Source organism: Typopeltis vanoorti, chromosome 9 (assembly GCF_054136105.1).
Source record: "Typopeltis vanoorti isolate ZY-2024b chromosome 9, IOZ_Tvanoo_1.0, whole genome shotgun sequence".
Classification (NCBI taxonomy): Eukaryota; Metazoa; Arthropoda; class Arachnida; order Uropygi; family Thelyphonidae; genus Typopeltis; species Typopeltis vanoorti.
In genome coordinates this window covers 122,085,028-122,106,735 of record NC_143557.1, presented here as the reverse complement: position 1 = coordinate 122,106,735, position 21,708 = coordinate 122,085,028, and the positions used below count along the sequence as shown (strand labels likewise).

Below are 21,708 nucleotides of genomic sequence, written 5' to 3'. Positions count from 1 at the left end.
GGTCCTAGTACTGAGCCCTGTGGGACCCCACTTGTAACCCTCTGCCTCCTGGAAACTGCTCCACCATACACAACTCTCTGATACCTATCAGACAGCCAATCCTGAATCCAGTTGACCAATCTGACATCCAGACCCATGTGCTGCAACTTAAATATCAGCTTATCATGTGGCACTCTGTCAAATGCCTTCGCCAAGTCTAATATGCAAAAAAAAAATATGCAAAAAAAAGTGGGTTAAAAATTTTGTGGACTTTACTTTGACATTATTTTACTCACTTCAACCATGTGAGAGTGTCTGTGGAAGGGGGCGGTGTCAAATAAGTGTGACTAATTTTTTTTTTTTTTTTTTTTTTTTTTTTTTTTTTTGTGTGTGTTCCATAGTGATGATGGTCACTTAAATAGAATGGGAGAGAAAAGATTAGCAAAACAAATGTTCTCTGCCAGGTTGGCAGGAAAACGACCCAGAGGAAGACCAAGATATAGGTGGATTGATACAGTACAAAGTGCCTTAGACGATAGAAATATAAGATCTGATAATGTTGGAGTCTTGACAAGTAACAGACTGATGGAGGAAAATTGTAGATAGGAAGTTAGTAATGATGTAATTTTTTCATGTAGTACTATCATATCCTGTACACCCCTTGAGGGTACATGGCAGGAATTTTATGATGATGATGATGATATAATTTTTTAAAAAATAAATATTACATTCATGCAAATATTACAACAACCAGACACCCATTACGTGATCTGACTGTTTAACAGTTTCGGCAATCATTGTGCTAGTCCTGAAGACGTATTATGTTACAGAATTGTTATCCTGAACAGTTATATTTAACTGAATTGTAATACTTTTTACCTCAATTTTTCTAAATAATTATTCCAGACATTCATATTCTTATTTTCAACTTGGTTATCATCTTTATGATCCCTGATTCCATTTTTGTAGTATATATTCTTTCTTCCATTCACTCTTTCTTTTTTAACCTCTAAAATATTTTGTTTTCATGTTTATCTATTCATACCACAACTTTCCCATAGCTTCTCTTAGTTTCTCTACATTTTTCTCTTACAATTTTCTGTATAATTTCTATGATTTATTCTTTTTATGGAATGCTAGAACATTGATATTAGATGGGCTTAAAGTGTTTCAACCTTGTTCTAGAAAACAAGGATAGAAGTGATCTTTGATAGTCAATAAAAAAAAAAGATGCATTTCAATAACAATCATGTACAGTGACACCATTTATCACAAAAGAAGTCCTGGAATTCCATACTTTAGACAATCTATTACTAGCTTTTTAATAATTTTGAATTGGTTTGACTAATTTTTTCATCCATCATAATCCGATTTTAATCAAAACTGGGATAACTTGACAAATTTTTATTAAATTTCATCTATCCAAAGTAATGTCATAATCATTTATGCCTGATCTTTTCCAATAAAAATGAACTAATTTAAAAAAAAAACTCGATATCATTCAAATAGTAATAAACATCCGAGTTTTTTGCTATAATCCATCGAGCCAGTGAGGTTATATGCATTTTACAAAAATACACCTAAAAACAGGTTAGTATACTGCAGCAGCACATAATGTCACAACTTAAAAGCAGAACATTAAAAAAACAATGAGAAAACTGCAAAAGATAGTTCTTTAAAAAAATAAAATAAAATAAATAAATAAATAATATTAATAACATAGCTTGATAATAATGAAGACCATATTTTGTACTACAAAGTTCGAAAAAAAAAAATCTTGGATTTTGTTCAGGCCTCCAACTATAATATTGCAGACTGTACATTGCATAACTGACAAGAACATGTTTAAAAACTCTAATTTTCTAGCTTGATAAAGCAATCATTGTTTATTCAATATCACAAACCAGACAACAGATATATGAACTAAATGCAGGTTATGAAAAATTTCTGTTTTATAAGAATAAGAACCAGACAGTAAGCAAGTTACTTACTGATTGGCTGAGCAAATAGTATCGCTGCTCATCTATCAACAAACTGTGGATTTCAAATCTTATTGTGACATTAAAGTTTAAAAATTCCTTAGCCAGCAGATAATTTTCTTCACCAGTGTGAGACCACCATCATGCTTACTAATAGTTTGAAAAAGTACCATGCCTGATCTCTAGAGAAGGGTTACCAGTTTATCTAATCCTTATCTCATCCAAAGTACTAAATGAATAGGTTTTCACCAACTTTTCATGGGTTAGACTAAAAAAATAAAAAATAAATAAAATAAATAAATAAATAAAAAAAGAAAGAAAGGTTAAAATATTGAAATTCTTACCAGTTAATTGGCTGGCAGTAAATATGTGAAACCTAGTTCAGGCTATGTGTTTTTCCAATGCTAAAAGGATATTTTGAAGTCCATGAACACCAATTGAAAATACAAAATTACACGAATTTTCCTAGTCTTATTAAACTGAAACAAAGCAATGATAAGATTCACATCACTTTTGGATGTTAACAACACTAAGAGACATACAGACAACTGAAACTTACTGTCAACAAGCAATCGTAGAGAAGCTAAAGGAGAGTCCAAGGTGCACACACTTCGTTGGCTACAACTAGGAGGAGGGTTGGAAGGCTAAAGATGGGATTTGGTAACCGCAAGGAGAAGGAAATTGGAATTTCCATAGAATTAAAAATAAAACAGTAGAACATTATGGTATGTGGGTAATTCTGAACAGTTGTGTTTTAACATAAGTATGAAAAAAAAACCAACAAAAACAACCATCTTTAAAATCTGACAAAACAGCAATAATAATTACACTAATTCATAATAAAATATGTAAGATACTGATATTTCATAACATAATACGCTGACAAGATTCTTTGTAACCATAAAGATATCTGAAAAATATACATGAAATACTAAATATTTAGGTCTGCAATTATGATATCATGATGATGGAAGTTTTTCACTTAGCTATGCTACCAATTATATATTTGGTTTAATCCTCTATCCAAGTGTAAGCAAACAAAGTTTGCGCAAGGAGATGTGCTTTGCATTATGGGATACCAAGGCAAGTGATGAGAAGTTATACCACCTTTGCCACAAGTTTTCCCAGTCCTGAAAATACTTCAGGTGCAAACTTTGTTTGCTTACACTTGGATAAAGTATTAAACCAAATATATAATTGACATTATGATGGTTTTATATATGTTATTAATATCTGACAAAAGATATTAGATACTTTTGTAAAGGCTTATGTTTTTAGCAAAAAAAACACTTTCTAAATGGGAAATGATAAGACAAGAAAAATTATTATAACCTATTATTTCTGAATAAGCAGTCAAAATTTACATTATAACAGCTCTATAATAAAAGGGCAATCAAATAAAATAAAAGAACATTTGTACATTTCACCATTTCTATGAAAAGCTTGATCTCAGTTACAAGAATATTAAAAGACCATGAATATAAGAAATTAGATACGTGAAACTAAACAAGCATAAAATCTATAAATCCACTTGAGAACTAGAATGATTTGTTTCGGTTCACATGTGGGAACACCAAATTTGAATTTGCTTATCAAACACAAGGATTATTGCTAGTATTAAAACATAGTGCTCATTTCTCATTATCCATTTCATCAATATTAACATGCTGGCACATATAAAGATTGTTGGTTCTTACTCAGTGGTGAGCTATGGAAATTTTAACAATGGGCTCACATCGTTGAGCAAAATAATCTGTATTTCACACAAAAATTTTTATTACTACAGCTTGTGTACAAATGCCAATCAAAAAGTATGAGGGGACAATCAACCTGTAAAGGCTATTATTTTTAAACAAATATTTCATGATCTAAACATGAAATTTTTGCAAACAATCACATGTGTTAATTTATCTTACACAAGAAATACGTTTTTTAACTATCAAAATATAATACGAATAAAATCTTTTATAATTGCACATATGCAATAGTCTGCATTTTTTATAAACAAAATAAATTTGTTTTGTTTGCGATAGAAGTTTTTATGACAAACAATCTATAAATAATAATAAATATGATCTAAACACAATAATATTGAAATACGTTATATTTCATTTTTGTTTTTATACTTCAAGTGATAATCAACTGTACCAATCAAGGGGCATTATTCTATAGTCCTATTTATTTATGTGATTACCAAAAGTGAATTCTTATTTGCAAAAAAGTAGCAACAGTAACTATAATACAGTATTTTATTTAATAAAATCACTTTTGAGATGATTTTACATGAAAAAAAAAAAAAAAAACTCATGGTCTGGTGCACATTTACCCAGAAAAAACTCACTCCTTTACAGGTTAATATTTACAAACAATTACTTTAAGGAAATACTTATGACAACAGCTGCCACACCTTATTTCCGTTCTCCTCATGTCTTATATTCTTCTAGGAGGATCTATAGCTGAGCGATGATTTTCGATAAAAGATTTGACATTGGGTTTTGGATCAAATTCATTCATGGGTTTTCCATTGATACATATTGTCATTAAATCCAAAATATGTTTTATAGATAGTGAGAGAAGATCTCTTTGTCGTTACGATATTATTCATCACACTAAAAGCTCGTTCGGCTTCAGCACTGCAAACTGCAATTGTTGCCATGAAAACTTTGGCTTTTTTCACCATGCTGGGAATTTCATTTTGTAACTTCCCAGTCAAAGCCATTTCCACTAAATCTCTAAAATCATTAATTTTAATTTTATATTTCAAAATAAAATTTAAAGATCTTATTCTCTTTATTCCTTCTAACCATAGACATGATGATTATTTAAATAGTTATCAGAAAATCCATATGAATTTAAAGTAGCAATTATAGTAGCATGAATACATTCCACGGTGGTATTTTCTAGTTCTACAAGATCTACAAAAATCATACATGGTTAAGTGAGCTCAACTTGTATGTGAATAACTAAAACACTTATTTTCGATAATGTTGTCGATTCTTCTGCTATTATAGAAATTTTGCAATTTTTTTCTATTATTTTGGAGAATATTTCTTATTTTATTTGTTTACAAATATGTTCAACTATTTTAATTCCTGAGAATCTAGAATGCAATGGTAATCCTAGATCAAGACCATTTTTAATTTGCAGCTTGATTAAATCTGGTAAATCAGACATTGGTCAGTTTCTCTTCATCAAACTATAAACAGAATTAAACATTTTTGAAGTTATCAAAATTTCTTTTCCATTTAGTTTGTCAATTAAATTTGGTAATATAGATTTGCTATATTCTTCATTTATTTTTATGATTTGTTATGTTTGGATAACTTTTTATGCAAAGATACGGTTTTATTTTCATTTCTACACATTCCATTGATAGATGACAACTTTTTTCTCCTTCAACACCTCAGTTTTTATATTTTGAGCAAACACGACATCCTAATTTACCATTTTCAACTTCTAACCACTTATACTGTCATTTTGAAATACGATGCTTGCTTCTCGTTTCAGCAATCAGGTAAATGGTTTTCTTTTTCTCCTCCAACTTGTTGTATATTCATTGAATCAATGTGCATATTATCTTCAACTTCATTTTCAACTGCAGTAGAATCAGCAGAATCACTTTTCATTATTTTTTCTTTCCCAAAAAAATTTAATAAATCTGACTGTTTTTTCATGTTTTACGGATAAAAATACTTCTACAATTATAAAAATAAAATTTGCTGAATATACAGTTTTTAAATTTATTATTAAATTTTAAATGCAAACAATTGCTATACATCAGTGTACTGATGAACACGAACACAGAACTAATGTCCAGTGGAACAACCCATTGATGACAGTTTTACGAACATTTGATTGGCTACTGGTTTTACCATACGATCTTCTACCAGAAGGGAGAAGAGTAAAGATAGCACATGCACTTATTTTATTTTCAAACTTGGGCGCATTCGTTATAGAGGAGATGAAACAATAATAAATCTAAATAATCTATACGCTGCCGAATAGACTAATTTTTGTTAGGTTACCGTATGAGTTTGTTGCTTAATATATTTAAAAAAATTACGTTTTTTTTTTTTTTTTGAAAAAATAAAAAAGTAAACAAGAAAAACAAGGGGCTCGCAAATTTGAGAAAAATTTAACCAAGGGCTCACGCGAGCTCCTTATAGCTCACCACTGCTCTTACTGCATGTTGGCATACATATCATCTCTATTACTTCTTTTATCGTGGACAAACATGAATGCTTGAAACCAACAATCAAGAAAGTTGTATTTGATTAATTAAAAACTTCATACAAGTTTTGAAAAAGTTTCCTCAATTAAGTATAATTTTCTTAAATAACAGCTTCACATATATATGAAAAAATTAAATAGAATTTTATTACTCTTATATATCTCCTCAACATGCCATGAGTTTCATTCGGAAAGAAGGTAGAAGAACTGGTAACAACATTTAAATTTTAAATACAAGAACAAGTCATACAAGCATGCATATAATATGTCTTGGTCAACAGCTCTACAGTAGGAGGAAACACTATTAGGGTTCAGAGATATGGGTATAGATGTATAATTAAGTAATTTTTAAAAAATTATAAACAATTAACAACAATCACTTTCCAAAACTTAGAGATGGGAATACTGTCTTTCCTAATCTTAGAGATAGGCATACAGTCTGTCCGATTAAGATTGGAATGGTGACATAGGGCTCTACGTGATTTAAACCTACTGTAGTGTAGCATCTTGGTTTGGTTCCAGTGAACTCTATGTCTAGTGTTGATGGCATGAAAGGCAAGGTCTAACCTTCAGATTTCAAAAATCATATATAATCTTAATTTTCTTGGATTCTAATAGTAGCAGAACAACCATCCTGTAGCAAAGATGACAAGTTGATAAACAGTTGGCAAGGGTAGAGGTGTTAATGTATTGTTGATAGGCAGTAAGAAAAATGACAACTTTCAGACTGGTTTGAAGGTGGTATGCAATTTATATTTGTGAAGGATCCTTGCTATTTGTTCAGATGTTCCTTTAAGATAGGGTATGCTTTTAACATCAGATTGCAATCTTGAAGAGGGATGATAATTATAAAATATTTTCTGTCTTGCTGTATCCATTAAGTAACAGAGTAAAAGTTTTATTTTATTTAATTCTTAATAGAAAGGACTCAAACAAACAAATTATGTGTGCTTGGTGTACAAGGCTTTTCATAATACCTATTTTTTGTGAAGGATGGCTTCCTGTAATTTTGTAAAATTTAATATTACCAGCAAGGGTGCTTAAGGGTCAAAACTATATAACTGAGAGGAGATCTCCATATACCCTTCAAAGAAATGCGGAGAACCAGCCAGGGCTTCTGACCTAATGTCCAATCCTCACCTTCTCGTGGTGCACTCTGTTAGGTATCTACCTGGATACTGAACAGATGAGGATGGGCTGGCAATTTGGGATTTAGCTGACCAAATTGTATTCTTATTGGCTTAAACCAAAATTTCAAATGATGGTACAATATGACAGAATTTCATGCTGGCTCGGGTGTCGCCCAGTTAAACAAGGCCCCCTGTTGTTTTCGACAGAGAACCAGGGTAAACCACGTAAAGTCAGCTACTGGAATAAATCCTAAAACTTACACCAAATCCACATCACCAGAGTTCAAGATCGGTACAATCAACATAAGAAGCCTGAAGAAGAAATGGAGCTAGCTGAGGAATTGGATAAGTACCAGATCGACATAATAGGGGTGACCGAAACAAAAAAGACAAAAACCGGTAAGATCTTTCTGAGCAATAAATACAAAATGTTATATTCAGGCAATGACAATCAAGGAAAAGAAGGAGTAGCAAGAGTATTCAACACTAAATATGAGGATAATCTTCTTGAATGGCAGGCATTCTCAAGTAGAGTGATATGAGCAAGGTATATATGAGTAATATGACTAAGGTAGAAGCGGAGGAATTTTTTGAGGCTTTAGAGAAAACACCTGACACAATGAAAAAGGAAAAGTTGGCCTTGTTGGAGATCTAAATAGCAGAGTATGAAATGATTGTGAAACATACAAAAATATTGTGGGAAAATATGGAGAAAAGAGCAAAGCTAATAATAATGGCAAATACCTGTTGGATTTCTGCTCAGGACATGGACTGGGTTATTACTAATGCAATGTTCCAGCATAAAAATGTGCACAAATTCACATAGAGAGAAAAGGCAAGGAATAAGAAAAGTCTCATTGACCATGTTATTGTTGATAGTGATGTTATCCCACTGGTGCAGGACACCAGAGTTACAGAGGATTTGAAATTGGAAGTGATCACCATTTAGTCTTGAGCAGGATAAAATTGAATTTCATATCTTTTAAAGAGAATAAAAGTTGAGCAACTCTCAGATGTGAACTGTAGACTAAAATACACAAAGATTATTCAAGAAAAAATGAAAGTTTCAGAGCAAGAACCAAACCTTGGAGATTCAGTGGCAAGCCCTGAAGAAAACACTGACTGATTCAGCCAGAGGCATGTGGTGAGGTTGTCTGCAAGGATAGAAAAATCAGAATGGTGGACAGAGAAAGTTAAAGAGGCAATGACAGAAAAGAAGAAAGCATATCAAAAGTTCCTGGCAAATAAGTCAGCTTGTGCTCTTAGAGAATACAGAGAGAAATGTAAGAAAGCTAAACACTGTGTAAAACTGGCTAAACAAAAGTCATGGGAGGACTTTGGCAAGAACATAGAAAATAAATATCAAGAAGATGGCAAGATATTCTGGAAGTTGTTGAAGAAACTTAGAAATGGAAGAAAGACTGCTGTAAAAGGAATTAGAGATGATAAAGGTGACATGAAAACAGGAGAAAAAAGATATCCTGATGTATGGAGTAATTACTTCAAAAAATTGCTAAATGAAACAAGCAGTGATGACAGAACAGTGGTAAAAAACACTGACCAGGCATGTTGTCAGGAATACATATCATTACTTGAAGTAGAAAAAGAAATCAAAAGCCTGAAATGGGGAAATGTATCAGGAGTAGAGATATTCAACCAGAAATGCTCAAGTATTGAGGTATAAAAGTCTTACAATGGCTGCACTGCATAGTTCAGAAGGCTTGGACAGAAGGGACAAATTCCAGATGATTGGAGTAGAGCTCTCATAGTACAAATATATAAAAAGAAAAATAAACTGAATGTGAGAATTACAGAGGTATTTCATTACTCAGTATTCCTGGTAAGATATATGCATGTATACTCGAGAAACGGTTGAGAAGGATTGTGGAAGAGAAGCTTAGAGAAGAAGAAAGTGGATTCAGGCAAGGGTGCCAGAATCAGGTTTTCACTTTACAACAGATAGATGAGAAATCATGGGAATATAACAAAGATCCGTATTTAAGTTTTGTAGACCTGCAAAAGGCATATGACAAAGGGCCAAGAGAGAATCTATTCAAAATGTTATAGTTATATAGTGTTAATGTGGCATTATATCAAGCAATACTTAATCTTTATTTGAGTTGTAAGTCAGCAGTTAGAATTGAAGGAAGTAAGAAAGATGGTTTAATGTTATATCTGGTGTCCGAGAAGGATGTACATTATCCTCTCTGTTATTCATTATCTATATGGATCACGTTATGAAGGAAAGTGGTATTAAACCTGATATCAAACTTGGAGGTGTTAATCTCAGCTCTTTGCTTTATGTGGATGATCTTACACTTCTAAATAAATCCACTACAAGTATGCAAGATTCCCTGACTAAATTGAATAACTGTTGTAATAGATATGGTATGAAGGTCAGCATTAAAAAGACGAAAACAACGAAAATAGGCAGACATTGAAAATATCAACTGGATTGTGAATGGAGAACTTATAGAACAAGTAAAACATTTCAGCTACTTAGGCACGATTTTTAGGTAAATTAATGGTAAACATTTATGGTAAATTAAATATAGAAATAGATAACAGAATCTACAAAGCTGGTATGGTAGGAAGTCAATTGAATAAATTTATATGGAATAAGAGAGAAATTAGTCAAAACACTAAATTAGCTGCATACAAGACATACAAGAACCGATTTTAACTTATGGATTTGAGAGCTGGGTTAGAAATAAAACACTTGACCAAAGACTAGAAACTACAGATATGAGAGTCCTGAGAAAGTTTAGGGACATGAACAGATGGCATCACTGGCAATATTATATTAAAAATGAGGATATTAGGAAAGAACTTGACATTGTTAGGAATGTGTTAGCAGAGCCGATCTCAGGTGGTATGGTCACTTAAACAGAATAGGAGAGGAAAAATTAGCAAAAAAACAATTGTTCTCTGCCAGGTTGGCAGGAAAAAGATCCAGAGGAAGACCAAGATATAGATGGATTGACACAGTAAAAAGTGTCTTAGAAGACAGAAATATAAGATCTGATAATGTTCGAGTCTCGACAGGCAACAGATCGATTTGGAGTAAAATTGCAGATAGAAAGTTAGTAATGATGTAAATTTTTCATGTAGTACTATCATATCCTGTACACCCCTTGAGGGTGTATATCAGGAATTTGATGATGATGATATTACCAGCAGAGTTATAATGTATTAAAGTATTCAAAAAGGGGAGACCATTGTTATATTCATGTTCAATAGTGAACTTGATGTGAGTATATAAGGAGTTAATTTTATCTAGAAATTGAAGCAGTTCTGTTTCAGGGTGAGACTTGATTGCAAAGATGTCATCCACAAAATGTAGTCAAATGCAATGTTGAGAAGAAATGGTGTTAGAAACGTGATTCTCTAAATGCTCCATAAAAATAATTACAAAAAGCAGGTGGTGATATAGAATTATCCATTGCAGTACCCTCAATCTGCTGAAATAATTTATTAATGCAAATAAAAAGGTAAGACTATTAGCATTAATAGTAAACTTGAATAATTTGATGATACCATGAGGGAAATAAAAGCTGTAGCATATATTTGTAAACAGTGAAAGTACATCAAAGAAAACAATAATTTCAGACTCTTGAGATGAATATCTTTTCTTTGAAGTCAAAACTATTTTTGATATAAGAGATGGTTTTTTCCAGTCAAGTTTCGTAGAAGTCTCGAGAGATATTTTACCAAATAGCAAGTAGAAGTAACCTATGCAATCAACTATCAGATGTAATGGATAACCAAATTCATGTCCTTTAGGAAGACAATAAAATATGTGGGGGATGAGCATGATGAATTTGCAACTTTTCAATAGTATTAGCATCTAAGGAATATGTTTGATATAATAATTTATTTATCTGGCTTTGCATTGGATCTCTGTCAATTATATTATAAGTAGATCTTTCCCACAGTAGAACATTAAGTTTGTGACTATAGTCAGTAGTATCCATATGTATTGTTGTATTTTCTTCGTCAGACTTTGTTATTACAATATTATTTCAGCATAAAGATCAGAGAGTTTGTAATTCAGGTAAAGAATATTCAGAGGAGGGTTAAGCTTTATACAAAATCTGGCAAACTCAAATGTTAGCTTGTTAGTGTCATTTATACGTAAACCCTAATGCCTTTTTCTACACCTACCATAAAGTCTAAATGAGGCAAACAAAATACAGCAAAATATGGATCTTTTGACAATACACTTAAATCATCATTGGTAAAAGGATGGTTAGTTAAATTTATGACCTATTTTTCATGGGAAGAGCAGGATGGTTGCTGAATGAACTGATGGCTTCCCTGTTCTACTAATTAAAATTTACAAATCAACTTCTGTTTATATAAGTGAGCATATATGGCTGAGTAAAGAGAAATTCTACAGATTAAGTTCAAATGTTCAAGGCATAGTATAGTTTGAAGTTCAGAAATTTATTGCTATCAGAAAAGAAGAGCTTCTTAACATAACATATCCTTCCTAACAATAGGGCCTAGATAGTTCTCTGGTAAATATTATGAGCAGAATAAGATTTAATAGCCTCCTTCATTTTGATAAAATTGGGAATTAAACCAGCATTATGACAACATTTTTTAGAAACAAAATGTGTCACTTCTTTAAATGTAACTTACCAAAATTTCTGACAGACTTCCAGTAATCTCCGCCATAAGAATAAGTTACTAGATGTTTAATAGATTATTGACTCGACCAGAAATGCTCAAGTATGGAGGTATAAAAGTTTTGCAATGGCAACACTGCATAATTCAGAGAGCTTGGTCAGAACATCAAATTCTAGACGATTGGATACAGCTCTAATAGTTCTCATCTATAAAAAAGGGAATAAGACTGAATGTGAGAATTATAGAAGAATTTCTCTACTAATTGTTCTAGGTAAGATTTATGCAAACATACTTGAAAAGAGGTTGAGAAAGATTGTGGAAAAGAAACTTGGAGAATAATAAGCTGGGTTCATGCCAAATAGAGGTTGTCAAAATCAGATTTTCACTTTACAAGATATAGTTATGGATATCATGGGAATATGACAAGGTACCGAGAGAAAAGCTTTTCAAAACACTACAGTTATATGTGGAAAATGGAACATTATACAGAGCAATACATAGTCTATTTTAAGTTGTAAGTCAGCAATTAGAATTGAAGGAAATAAAGGGAAGATGGTTTGATGTAAAATCAGGAATAAGACCAGGGTGCACATTAATTCCACTCTTATTCATTATTTATATTTATCACATTACAATAAAAAGTGACATTAAACCTGATATTAGAATCAGAGGCATCAAGTTTTATGTGGATGATGATATTTCTAAACACATCCAGTGCAAGTCTCCAGGATTCTCTAAATTGGATAAGAGCTCTACAAATTTGGCATGAAAATCAGCAATAAAAAGACAAAAATTATGAAAATAAGCAGAAACATAAAAACCAACTGCATTCTGAATGGTGAGCCTATAGAACAAGTAAAAGGTTTCAGTTATTTAGGCAGTTTTTAGTGAAGACAGAAAGTTAAATCTGTAAACAGAAACAGAATAAGCAAAACTGGTACAGTGGGTAGCCACTGAATAAATTTAAATGGAATGAAAGAAAAATTTGCCAAAACACCAAACTAGCAGTATATAAGACAGCGTTCAAACCAGTTTTAAGTTATGCACCTGAGAATTGGTTAGAACTAAAGAACTTGATCAAGGACCAGAGACCACAGATATGAGGGTTCTAAGAAAAATTAGGGGAGTGAACTGATGGCATGAATTGGCAGAATCATATTAAAAATGAATTAGAAAGGAACTTAACACTATTAGTATTCAAGAATGTGTAATTCGAGCTAATCTAAGGTGGTATTAGCCACTTAAATAGAATGGGTGAGGAAAGGTTAGCAAAACAGGTGTTTGATGCCAATATGACAGGAAAGAGACCAAGATCTAGGTGAATTTATTCAGTCAGAAGTGCTTTAGAAGCACAAAATGTTAGATATAGCAATATTGGAGTGCTGACAATGGACTAATTTGGAGGAAAATTGTGGACAGGACATTAATAATTATGTAAATTTAATCATGTAGTACAGTCATAGTAGCCTAAACATCCCTTGCAGTGCATATTAGAAACTTGATGATGTTAATAGACATTTACATTAGGCATAATATATTTTTTAAAATAATGACTTTCTGAATTAACTTAATTAGTGTCGCCGTAGCACATGGTGGTGAATTTGAGCTGTGATGAAGAAAGTGAGTTTTTAATCGGTGAATAGTCAGTTTGTTTTTTTTTTTTTTTTTGAGTGCTAAATTGTTTCTCTGGAATACAATACTATAGTGGTTGTTTTTTGAAGTTAGTGCTGTCACGATATTGTGTATTTTGTTTACTGAGAAGAAAGACGGGGCGGATGCATAATGGTGGAAGACAAGACGAAGCTAAGTTTTCATTACTGTATTTAGTTTTACTTCATTTTATTTAGTGTACTTAATGTTTTGTTTTGCTTGTAATTGTTTACTTATTTAGGTTTATTTATTTTTGATTTTGAATAATTAACGATTACGCTAGTAGTCCCTTGGCAGTAACGAATGATGGCGGATTCAGCTGCAATCGTAAATGGCGTGACGCCAAGTCCTCAGGCATTTGGGCACTGTATTATAAGCAATATAATAAGGGAGTTTGTGGCATGCAGTATTTGCGGCATGTATGCGTCTCGGGAATTGGATGTCTGGCTTGTGAGAGAGGATGGGGTGCATGTGTGTTTAAAGTGCAGGCAGTGGGAGGAAATAAATGCAGCAGATATCTCAATAACTGACCTTGTTGCTCCAGGAATGGGAAATGAATACAGGAAAACGAGTAGTGTGATAGGAGAGAATGAAGAAAAAAATGTGAATGAGAAAATAATAGTTGATAGTATAGAAGGTGTAAGTGACTGTGAAAGTTTAGATGGTTTTGTTTGGGAGAGTGAATTTCGATTTAGAGTGACTGACCTGCAGAGGGAAATAGAGGAGCTGAAAGAGGAGGTGGAATGTCTTGGGAGAAGTATGATAAGTATGAAAGATGAGATTAGAAGAATGGAAGAGATAAATGCAAGGCAAATCAGAGTAGGGGAGAGAGAGAGAGAGCGAGAGTGTTTTGGGAATGATAGGAGAGGAGAGAAATTTGTGAATGATAAAAGAGGAGAGAATGGAAACTGTAGGAGAGATGGAATGAGAGAGAGGTATGGGAATGCTAGAGGAGGAGAGAATGGAAACAGTGGGAGAGACGGAATGAGAGAGAGGTATGGCAGTGCTAGAAGAGGAGAAAATGGAAACAGTAGGAGAGAGAGGGAATGAGAGAGGAGTATGGGAATGCTAGAAGAGGAGAGAATGGAAACAAGAATGGAATGAGAGAGAGGTATGGGAGTGCTAGAAGAGGAGAAAATGAAAACAGTGGAAGAGAGAGGTATGGGAATGAAAGAAGAGGAGAAAATGGAAACAACAGGAGAGAGGGAATGGTAAGAGGTAAAATGTATGGGGACTCGATGATCCGTGGTGTTTAAGATAGGATGCATGAGGAGAGTTTGCCAGAGGAACAATAGAAAGGGTGGTTTTGGCAGTTAAGAGAGGTGAAAGGGTGGATGATGAGATGATTGTGATGGTGGGAACAAATGACTTGAGTGGTGGTGTAAATAGGGCAGCGAGAGATATGAGATTCTTGCTTGAGGTGGTACGAAAGAAGACACAGAGAGAAAAGATAGTGTGTGTGTTGCCTAGGTATAATAATGACAAACTGAGCAGAAGAGCGGTAATATTGAATGACATAATAGCTAGAATGTGTGATAAGAGAGGATTGGAATATGTGGATGCTTGGAGTGCATTTGAGGACAGAGAGGAATTGTATGCAAGAGACCACTTACATTTGAATGAGGAAGGACGTAGGCATCTGGAGAGATTGCTGTTCTGAAAAAGTCAGTGTGTCTCAGGGAGGATGGTACCAGGGGTGGCCTCTTGTGGGAATGGGTACTTGGGAGAAGGGGGATGACATCAGGTAACACTGAGCTCAATGTTACCTGATGTTGACCATGACTAGACCAGCATTATCTCCTCTAGTAATCTCCTTGATTACTAGAGGAGATAATACTGGGTATAGAAACAACAGCATTTATATGCTATACACTAATGCCAGGAGTATCCAGAATAAGGGAGAGGAATTGGTGGTGCAGATAGCATCAGCCTGGCCAAAAATTATTGGGATCACTGAGACGTGGTTGACAGAAGAGGATATAATAACAGGAATAGAAGTTGCTGGGTACAGCATTTTTCGGCAGGATAGGAAGGGAAAGCGTGGTGGTGGAGTACTGCTTATGATAAGTGACGACCTATGTCCTCTAAGAGTGGAGACTTTGGAAGGCAGTGACACTAATGATTTTGAAAGCATATGGTGTGAGGTAGAGGTGGGCAAGACAGGACATTTAGTGGGGTGTTGCTATAGACCTAGGAGTACAGAGGGTGGGGACCAGGAAATGTTCAGACAGTTGAGTTTGGCAAGTGCAAGAAGAATGATTGTTATGGGAGATTTTAACTACAGTGGTATAAACTGGGGAGAGGAAGATGCATGTAGCAATAAGGGAATGGAATTTCTAGAATTCTTGAGGGACAAATGTATTAGACAACATGTAATAGATGGAACAAGAGGTTCAAGAGTTTTGGATTTGGTTATAGCATCAGAAGAGTTGATAATAACTGAGATGACATCTCTCCCACCAGTTAGAGAGAGTGACCATGTGGTTTTGACTTGGAAGATGAATAGACATGCAGGAGTCTCAAAGAGATGGGAACATATGTGGAATTATAAGGCAGGTGATTATAATAGTCTAAGACGTCAACTTGGGGAAGTTTCATTGGAGGGAGGAATTGGAAGGCCGGGATATCATTAGTGCGTGGAAAATTATGAAAGAATATTTGTTAGCAGCAATGGTAACTTGTATACCACGAGTGAACAAGAGGACACAATTTGGAGTAAAGTGGATGACAAACAATATTAAACAGGAATTGCATGCGAAAAAGAGGCTGTGGAAGAGAAGATGCATGAAGAGTATAAGACACAGGCCAGAAGAGTGACTAGTATGGTAAGGAAGACAAAACTGGAATATGAGAGGAGATTAGTACTAAGATCCAAAGAAAATTCTAGGGAATTTTTTAGATATGTGACCAGTAGGAGGAGAAATGATTGTGGAAGAATGATATTGTGGGATAAAAATGGGAAAAGAGTGACTGATGCAGAGGACATAGTAGAATTGTTCAATGACCACTTTATTGGAGTATTTCATCCTGGAGGAGTTAGTTTTAATGCTAGAGGGATAGGGCAGGTTCAAGGTTTAGAGGTACAGGAGGACAGTGTGTTTCAAATACTGAGTACTCTGGATGTCAGTAAAGCTGTGGGACTGAATGGTATTTCACCAAGAGTTTTGAGAGAATGTGCTAGGAAACTGACAGTGCCTTTGACCTGGCTTTACAATGAAAGTCTGGCTACTGGAAAGGTGCCCATGGAATGGAAGGAAGGTAAGATAGTGCCATTGCATAAGGGCGGTAGCAGACTGGAAGTGTCTAATTATAGACCAGTTTGTGTGTCATCAGTAGTCAGTAAGATCTTGGAGTAAGTAGTGAAGGACTGTATACAGCATTGGGCAGATGAGGGTAATGTTATCTGTGAGAGTCAACATGGATTTGTGAACGGGCGCTCTTGTTTTAGCAATATGCTAGCCTTTTATGATAAAGTTACAAGAGCATTAGATGAGGGAAAGGCATATACTGCCATTTTCTTAGACTTAACTGGTAATTAATTTACGGAATTCACAACGCATATGAAGTATATTAATTAAAGATACTTTGATGAATCACTTCTATATTTCGGCAATGTCACATTGCCATCTTCGGGAACATAAAGATATGGTATGTGCACTAAGGAACTAACAAAGCAAATGAGGAAGAAAGTAATAAACTAATTCTGTTCCTAAAGTCCTAATGGTGCCCTCTTGCGGGCTAATTTGGTAGTCTTGGCCGTTGGGCTGAAGTTCTCATAATGAAAGTCTCCCAAATTTGGGGCAGTTTCATGCACCCAAATTTGTTGAGGTTAGGAACATTTTTTAGAGCTGCTGAAGATTCTTTGAACAATCTTTCGTATTTAAACTTGCTGCAATGGATTATTTTTGTTTTCTTCCAACGAATTTTATGGTGGGTATCTAAGGCATGGTCTGCCAACCCAGAGCGGCTGTACTGGTGAAACCACTTAACACAGTAGTCAACCTCTCGTCGGCAGTTTTAAAGCCTGAAGCACTCACCGCACTTTCACGTGGTCACAATTTCGCCCGAGCTCCAAAAAGGATACCTGCTGAAGAAATCATGATCCAAATAGAGCGTGGAATTCGCAACCTGCCTAACCATATCGCCAACAACGTGAGACTGGATGTAGTCGGTGTTCTCACTAAAGCCAAACCTCCAAAATCCAACTTATCCAAAAACGAATATACAGCCCTACAAGAATTAAAAAACAACAAAAAAAATAGTAATCACCAAAGCTGATAAGGGAAGCACCACTGTGGTACTCAATCAAAAAGACTACAAAGGTAAGCTAAATTCTTTAATACGAGACCGTACTACTTACCTCCCCATTGAATATAACCCGACCAACTCTCAGATTAGAACTATCCACAGACTCCTTAAGAAGGTCACTTCTTGGCCTGTGGAAGTCACCAAAAACTTAAACCTTATAACTCTAGACCCCCCCCGATTATATGGACTCCCAAAAATACATAAACAAAATGTGCCATTGCGTCCCATAGTGGATGGCATTGATTCCCCCCCATATAAATTAGCCAAACATTTAGCCAAAACGCTCACACACTACACTGGCAACACACCATCACACATAAAAAACTCAGCCCACTTCAAAGCCAGTATAGAAAACCTCACACTCCAACACACTGACATAATGGTCAGTTTTGACGTCTCCTCCTTATTCACTAATGTCCCACTCAAAGAAACCCTTGAGCTCATCCAAGCTAAGTTTCCTCCCGATATCTCAGCCCTATTTCAGTTCACAATGAACTCAGGCTATTTCGTTTGGCAAGGAAAGTTCTACAAACAGATAGAGGGGACAGCCATGGGTTCACCACTTTCCCACCCTTGGCCAATTTCTTTATGGAGACATTTGAAGAGAAAGCCTTAAATTCCGCCCCACAAAAACCCACTATTTGGCTTCGTTATGTGGATGATGTGTTTGCTATTTGGCCACATGGCTCAGACACACTCCACTCCTTCCTAACACACTTAAACAACCAACATCCCAGAATCCAGTTCACCTTAGAAAAAGAGGAAAACAACACCCTCCCCTTCCTAGACACTTCAATCACCCGCCAGCTTGATGGATCTTTGGTTTTCTCTGTTTACAGAAAACCCACCCACACTGGCAGATACATTCACCAGCAATCCCCCCCCCCTCACAACAATATGGGGTGATAAAAACACTATATAACAGGGCAAAATTAATCTGCTCAGATGACAAGGCCCTGACTATTGAACTAAACCACATCCTCAACACTTTCTTAGCCAATGGCTATAACCCCAAGAAAATCCAAAAAATACTAAAACCTAATAACCACAACCCCTCTCCCCCTCTCCACAATAAAGACTACACCAAGTCTATCACTATCCCCTACATCCAGGGCACCTCTGCAAAAATAACTAATATCCTCAAAAAATATGACCTTACTTCCTGTTACAGACCATATAAAAAGTTGGCATCCCTTATCTGCTCTACCAAAGACCAACCACTTCCCCTAGACCTACCTGGTGTATACCAGGTCCCTTGCAGCTGCAAATTGTCCTACTTTGGCCAAACAGGCAGAACAACAAATATCAGGATTTCAGAACACCAAGACTACATCCGGTTTCACCAGTACAGCCGCTCTGGGTTGGCAGACCATGCCTTAGATACCCACCATAAAATTCGTTGGAAGAAAACAAAAATAATCCATTGCAGCAAGTTTAAATACGAAAGATTGTTCAAAGAATCTTCAGCAGCTCTAAAAAACGTTCCTAACCTCAACAAATTTGGGTGCATGAAACTGCCCCAAATTTGGGAGACTTTCATTATGAGAACTTCAGCCCAACGGCCAAGACTACCAAATTAGCCCGCAAGAGGGCACCATTAGGACTTTAGGAACAGAATTAGTTTATTACTTTCTTCCTCATTTGCTTTGTTAGTTCCTTAGTGCACATACCATATCTTTATGTTCCCGAAGATGGCAATGTGACATTGCCGAAATATAGAAGTGATTCATTAAAGTATCTTTAATTAATATACTTCATATGCGTTGTGAATTCCGTAAATTAATTACCAGTTATGTCTAACCAACGTATAAGTCTTACTTCTTAGACTTAGCAAAGGCATTTGACAGGGTGCCACATGATAAGCTGATATTTAAGTTGCAGCACATGGGACTGGATGTCAGATTGGTCAACTGGATTCAGGATTGGCTGTCCGATAGGTATCAGAGAGATGTGTATGGTGGGGCAGTTTCAAGGAAGCAGAGGGTTACAAGTGGGGTCCCACAGGGCTCAGTGCTGGGACCTATATTGTTTAACCTTTATATCAATGATATTGTCAGTGGATTGCAGGGGGATGTTCAGTTGTTTGCAGATGATGCAAAGCTGGGAAGGATTATTAGTAATAGTACAGATGCGGCAGCCCTGCAAGCGGATTTGAATAAGCTAAATAGATGGGCAAACGAATGGGGGTATCGGTTCAATGCAGCAAAATGTAAGGTCTTGAGGTTTGGGAAACATCAATGGGACACTGCATACTCTATGGGAGGAGTTATACTGGAGGAAGTAGGGGAGACAAGAGATCTGGGATTGATGATTGATAGAAACCTGAAATTTAGGGGACATATTGCAAAGGTAGTGAAGGTAACACAGAGGATTGCTGCAATAATGAGAAGGACACTGAACTGCAGAGATAAAACAGTTATCATTCCATTGTATAAGACCCAGATCAAACCACACTTGGACTATTGTTCTCAGATTTGGTCCCCAGGATTTGAAGGGGATAAATTAACTGTGGAAAGGGTACAAAGGCAGATAACAAAGATGGTTTCAGGACTGTACAATGATAGTTATGAGGATCGGCTGAGGGAACGTGGACTGCAGAGTTTGGTGGATAGAAGAAGGAGAGGTAATATGATTGAGACTTTTAAACTGTTGAGAGGTGGTTATAGGATTGACATTGGGGAGTTCTTTCGCTTGGTTGAACAGCGGGAAGGAGTAATGACAAGAGGCCATCCCTGGAAGTTACGAAAGGAAACTGTGAGCAAGAGGGTGAGGAGTGGTTTCTTTGTATGGAGGGTGGTTGAACCATGGAATGCATTGCCTGATGGAGTGGTGAGAGCGAGAACGGTCAATGCATTTAAGGAGTGGTATGGTAGACTTTGTGTTTCCTAGGAGGGACCTCCCTCGATGAGTCTTGATAGACTTGTGTTTCTTAGAAAGGACCTCCCACGATGAGTCTTTTGACTCCATGGAGGCCTGAATAATAATAATAATTTCTCACAAACTGGAAAATAAACAGAATCATGTGATCACCTTCAGCTTGCAGTGTGCCCAGCAGAAATTACTATGAATAACAAAACAATATATTTTATAAACTAACAACAGATTCATGGAGTTTTTGCAGAAACAAATTTTAGTGGCTGCATAGAAAGTGATCCAATGTACTATGGCAAGGTGTATCCTTGAGAGAGCTTTATGAAATGAAGTCTTCATTTACTACACAAAGGAAATTCAAGCACAATCCAGGTAAGAAACATCCATCAGTTAATCTGAAGATATATAGCAAGCTTTTTAACATAGTCCGAGTAAATCTGTTAATTAGCTTATGAACTACATATTTTGTAGTCTAACATACACATTTATGTCACCTTGAGCATCCGAAGATTCAGTGCAAAAATTACTGAACAGTTAACAAACCTAATCAAAATATATTCAGATGGGAAATGATATTGTTGACAGTCTATGACAATATATTTTTCAATGCTGCTGCCTTCAGTTTCATCACAATATACACTGGTGTCCAAAACCTAAGGACGAACACTATTTTTGAAGATTACACTCACAAATTCAGACGAAAGCAGCTTGTGGCAATTTGTATAACTGACGATTTCAAGCAGAAAGTGGGTACACATTTAACTTTTTGAATCATGCACAAAGGGGTCACATGGTAGTACTGAACAGGGTAAAAGGCAAAAGGTGTGCTAAGTGAACTGCATTTGAAGGAAACTTTTAGTGAAGGAATAAAGTTGTAAACTTGGATGTCTAGTAATGTCTCATCTATGATTTCACATGGGGAAGAATTG

At 35.3% G+C, this 21,708-nt stretch overlaps 1 protein-coding gene across 2 annotated transcripts in view; it reads right to left on the bottom strand.

Annotated features, from left to right (window-relative positions):
- Positions 1–21,708, bottom strand: part of LOC150103482 (regulation of nuclear pre-mRNA domain-containing protein 1B) — a 202,048-nt gene that overhangs the window by 22,669 nt on the left and 157,671 nt on the right. Inside the window, exon 8 of one of the 2 annotated variants that reach the window (XM_090397488.1) lies at positions 2,518–2,602. The exons of the other annotated variant lie outside the window; for it this stretch is intronic. Coding sequence (XP_090253614.1) covers positions 2,518–2,602 — 85 coding nt within the window. The remainder of the gene's footprint in view (positions 1–2,517; positions 2,603–21,708) is intronic. 2 annotated transcript variants of the gene reach the window in all.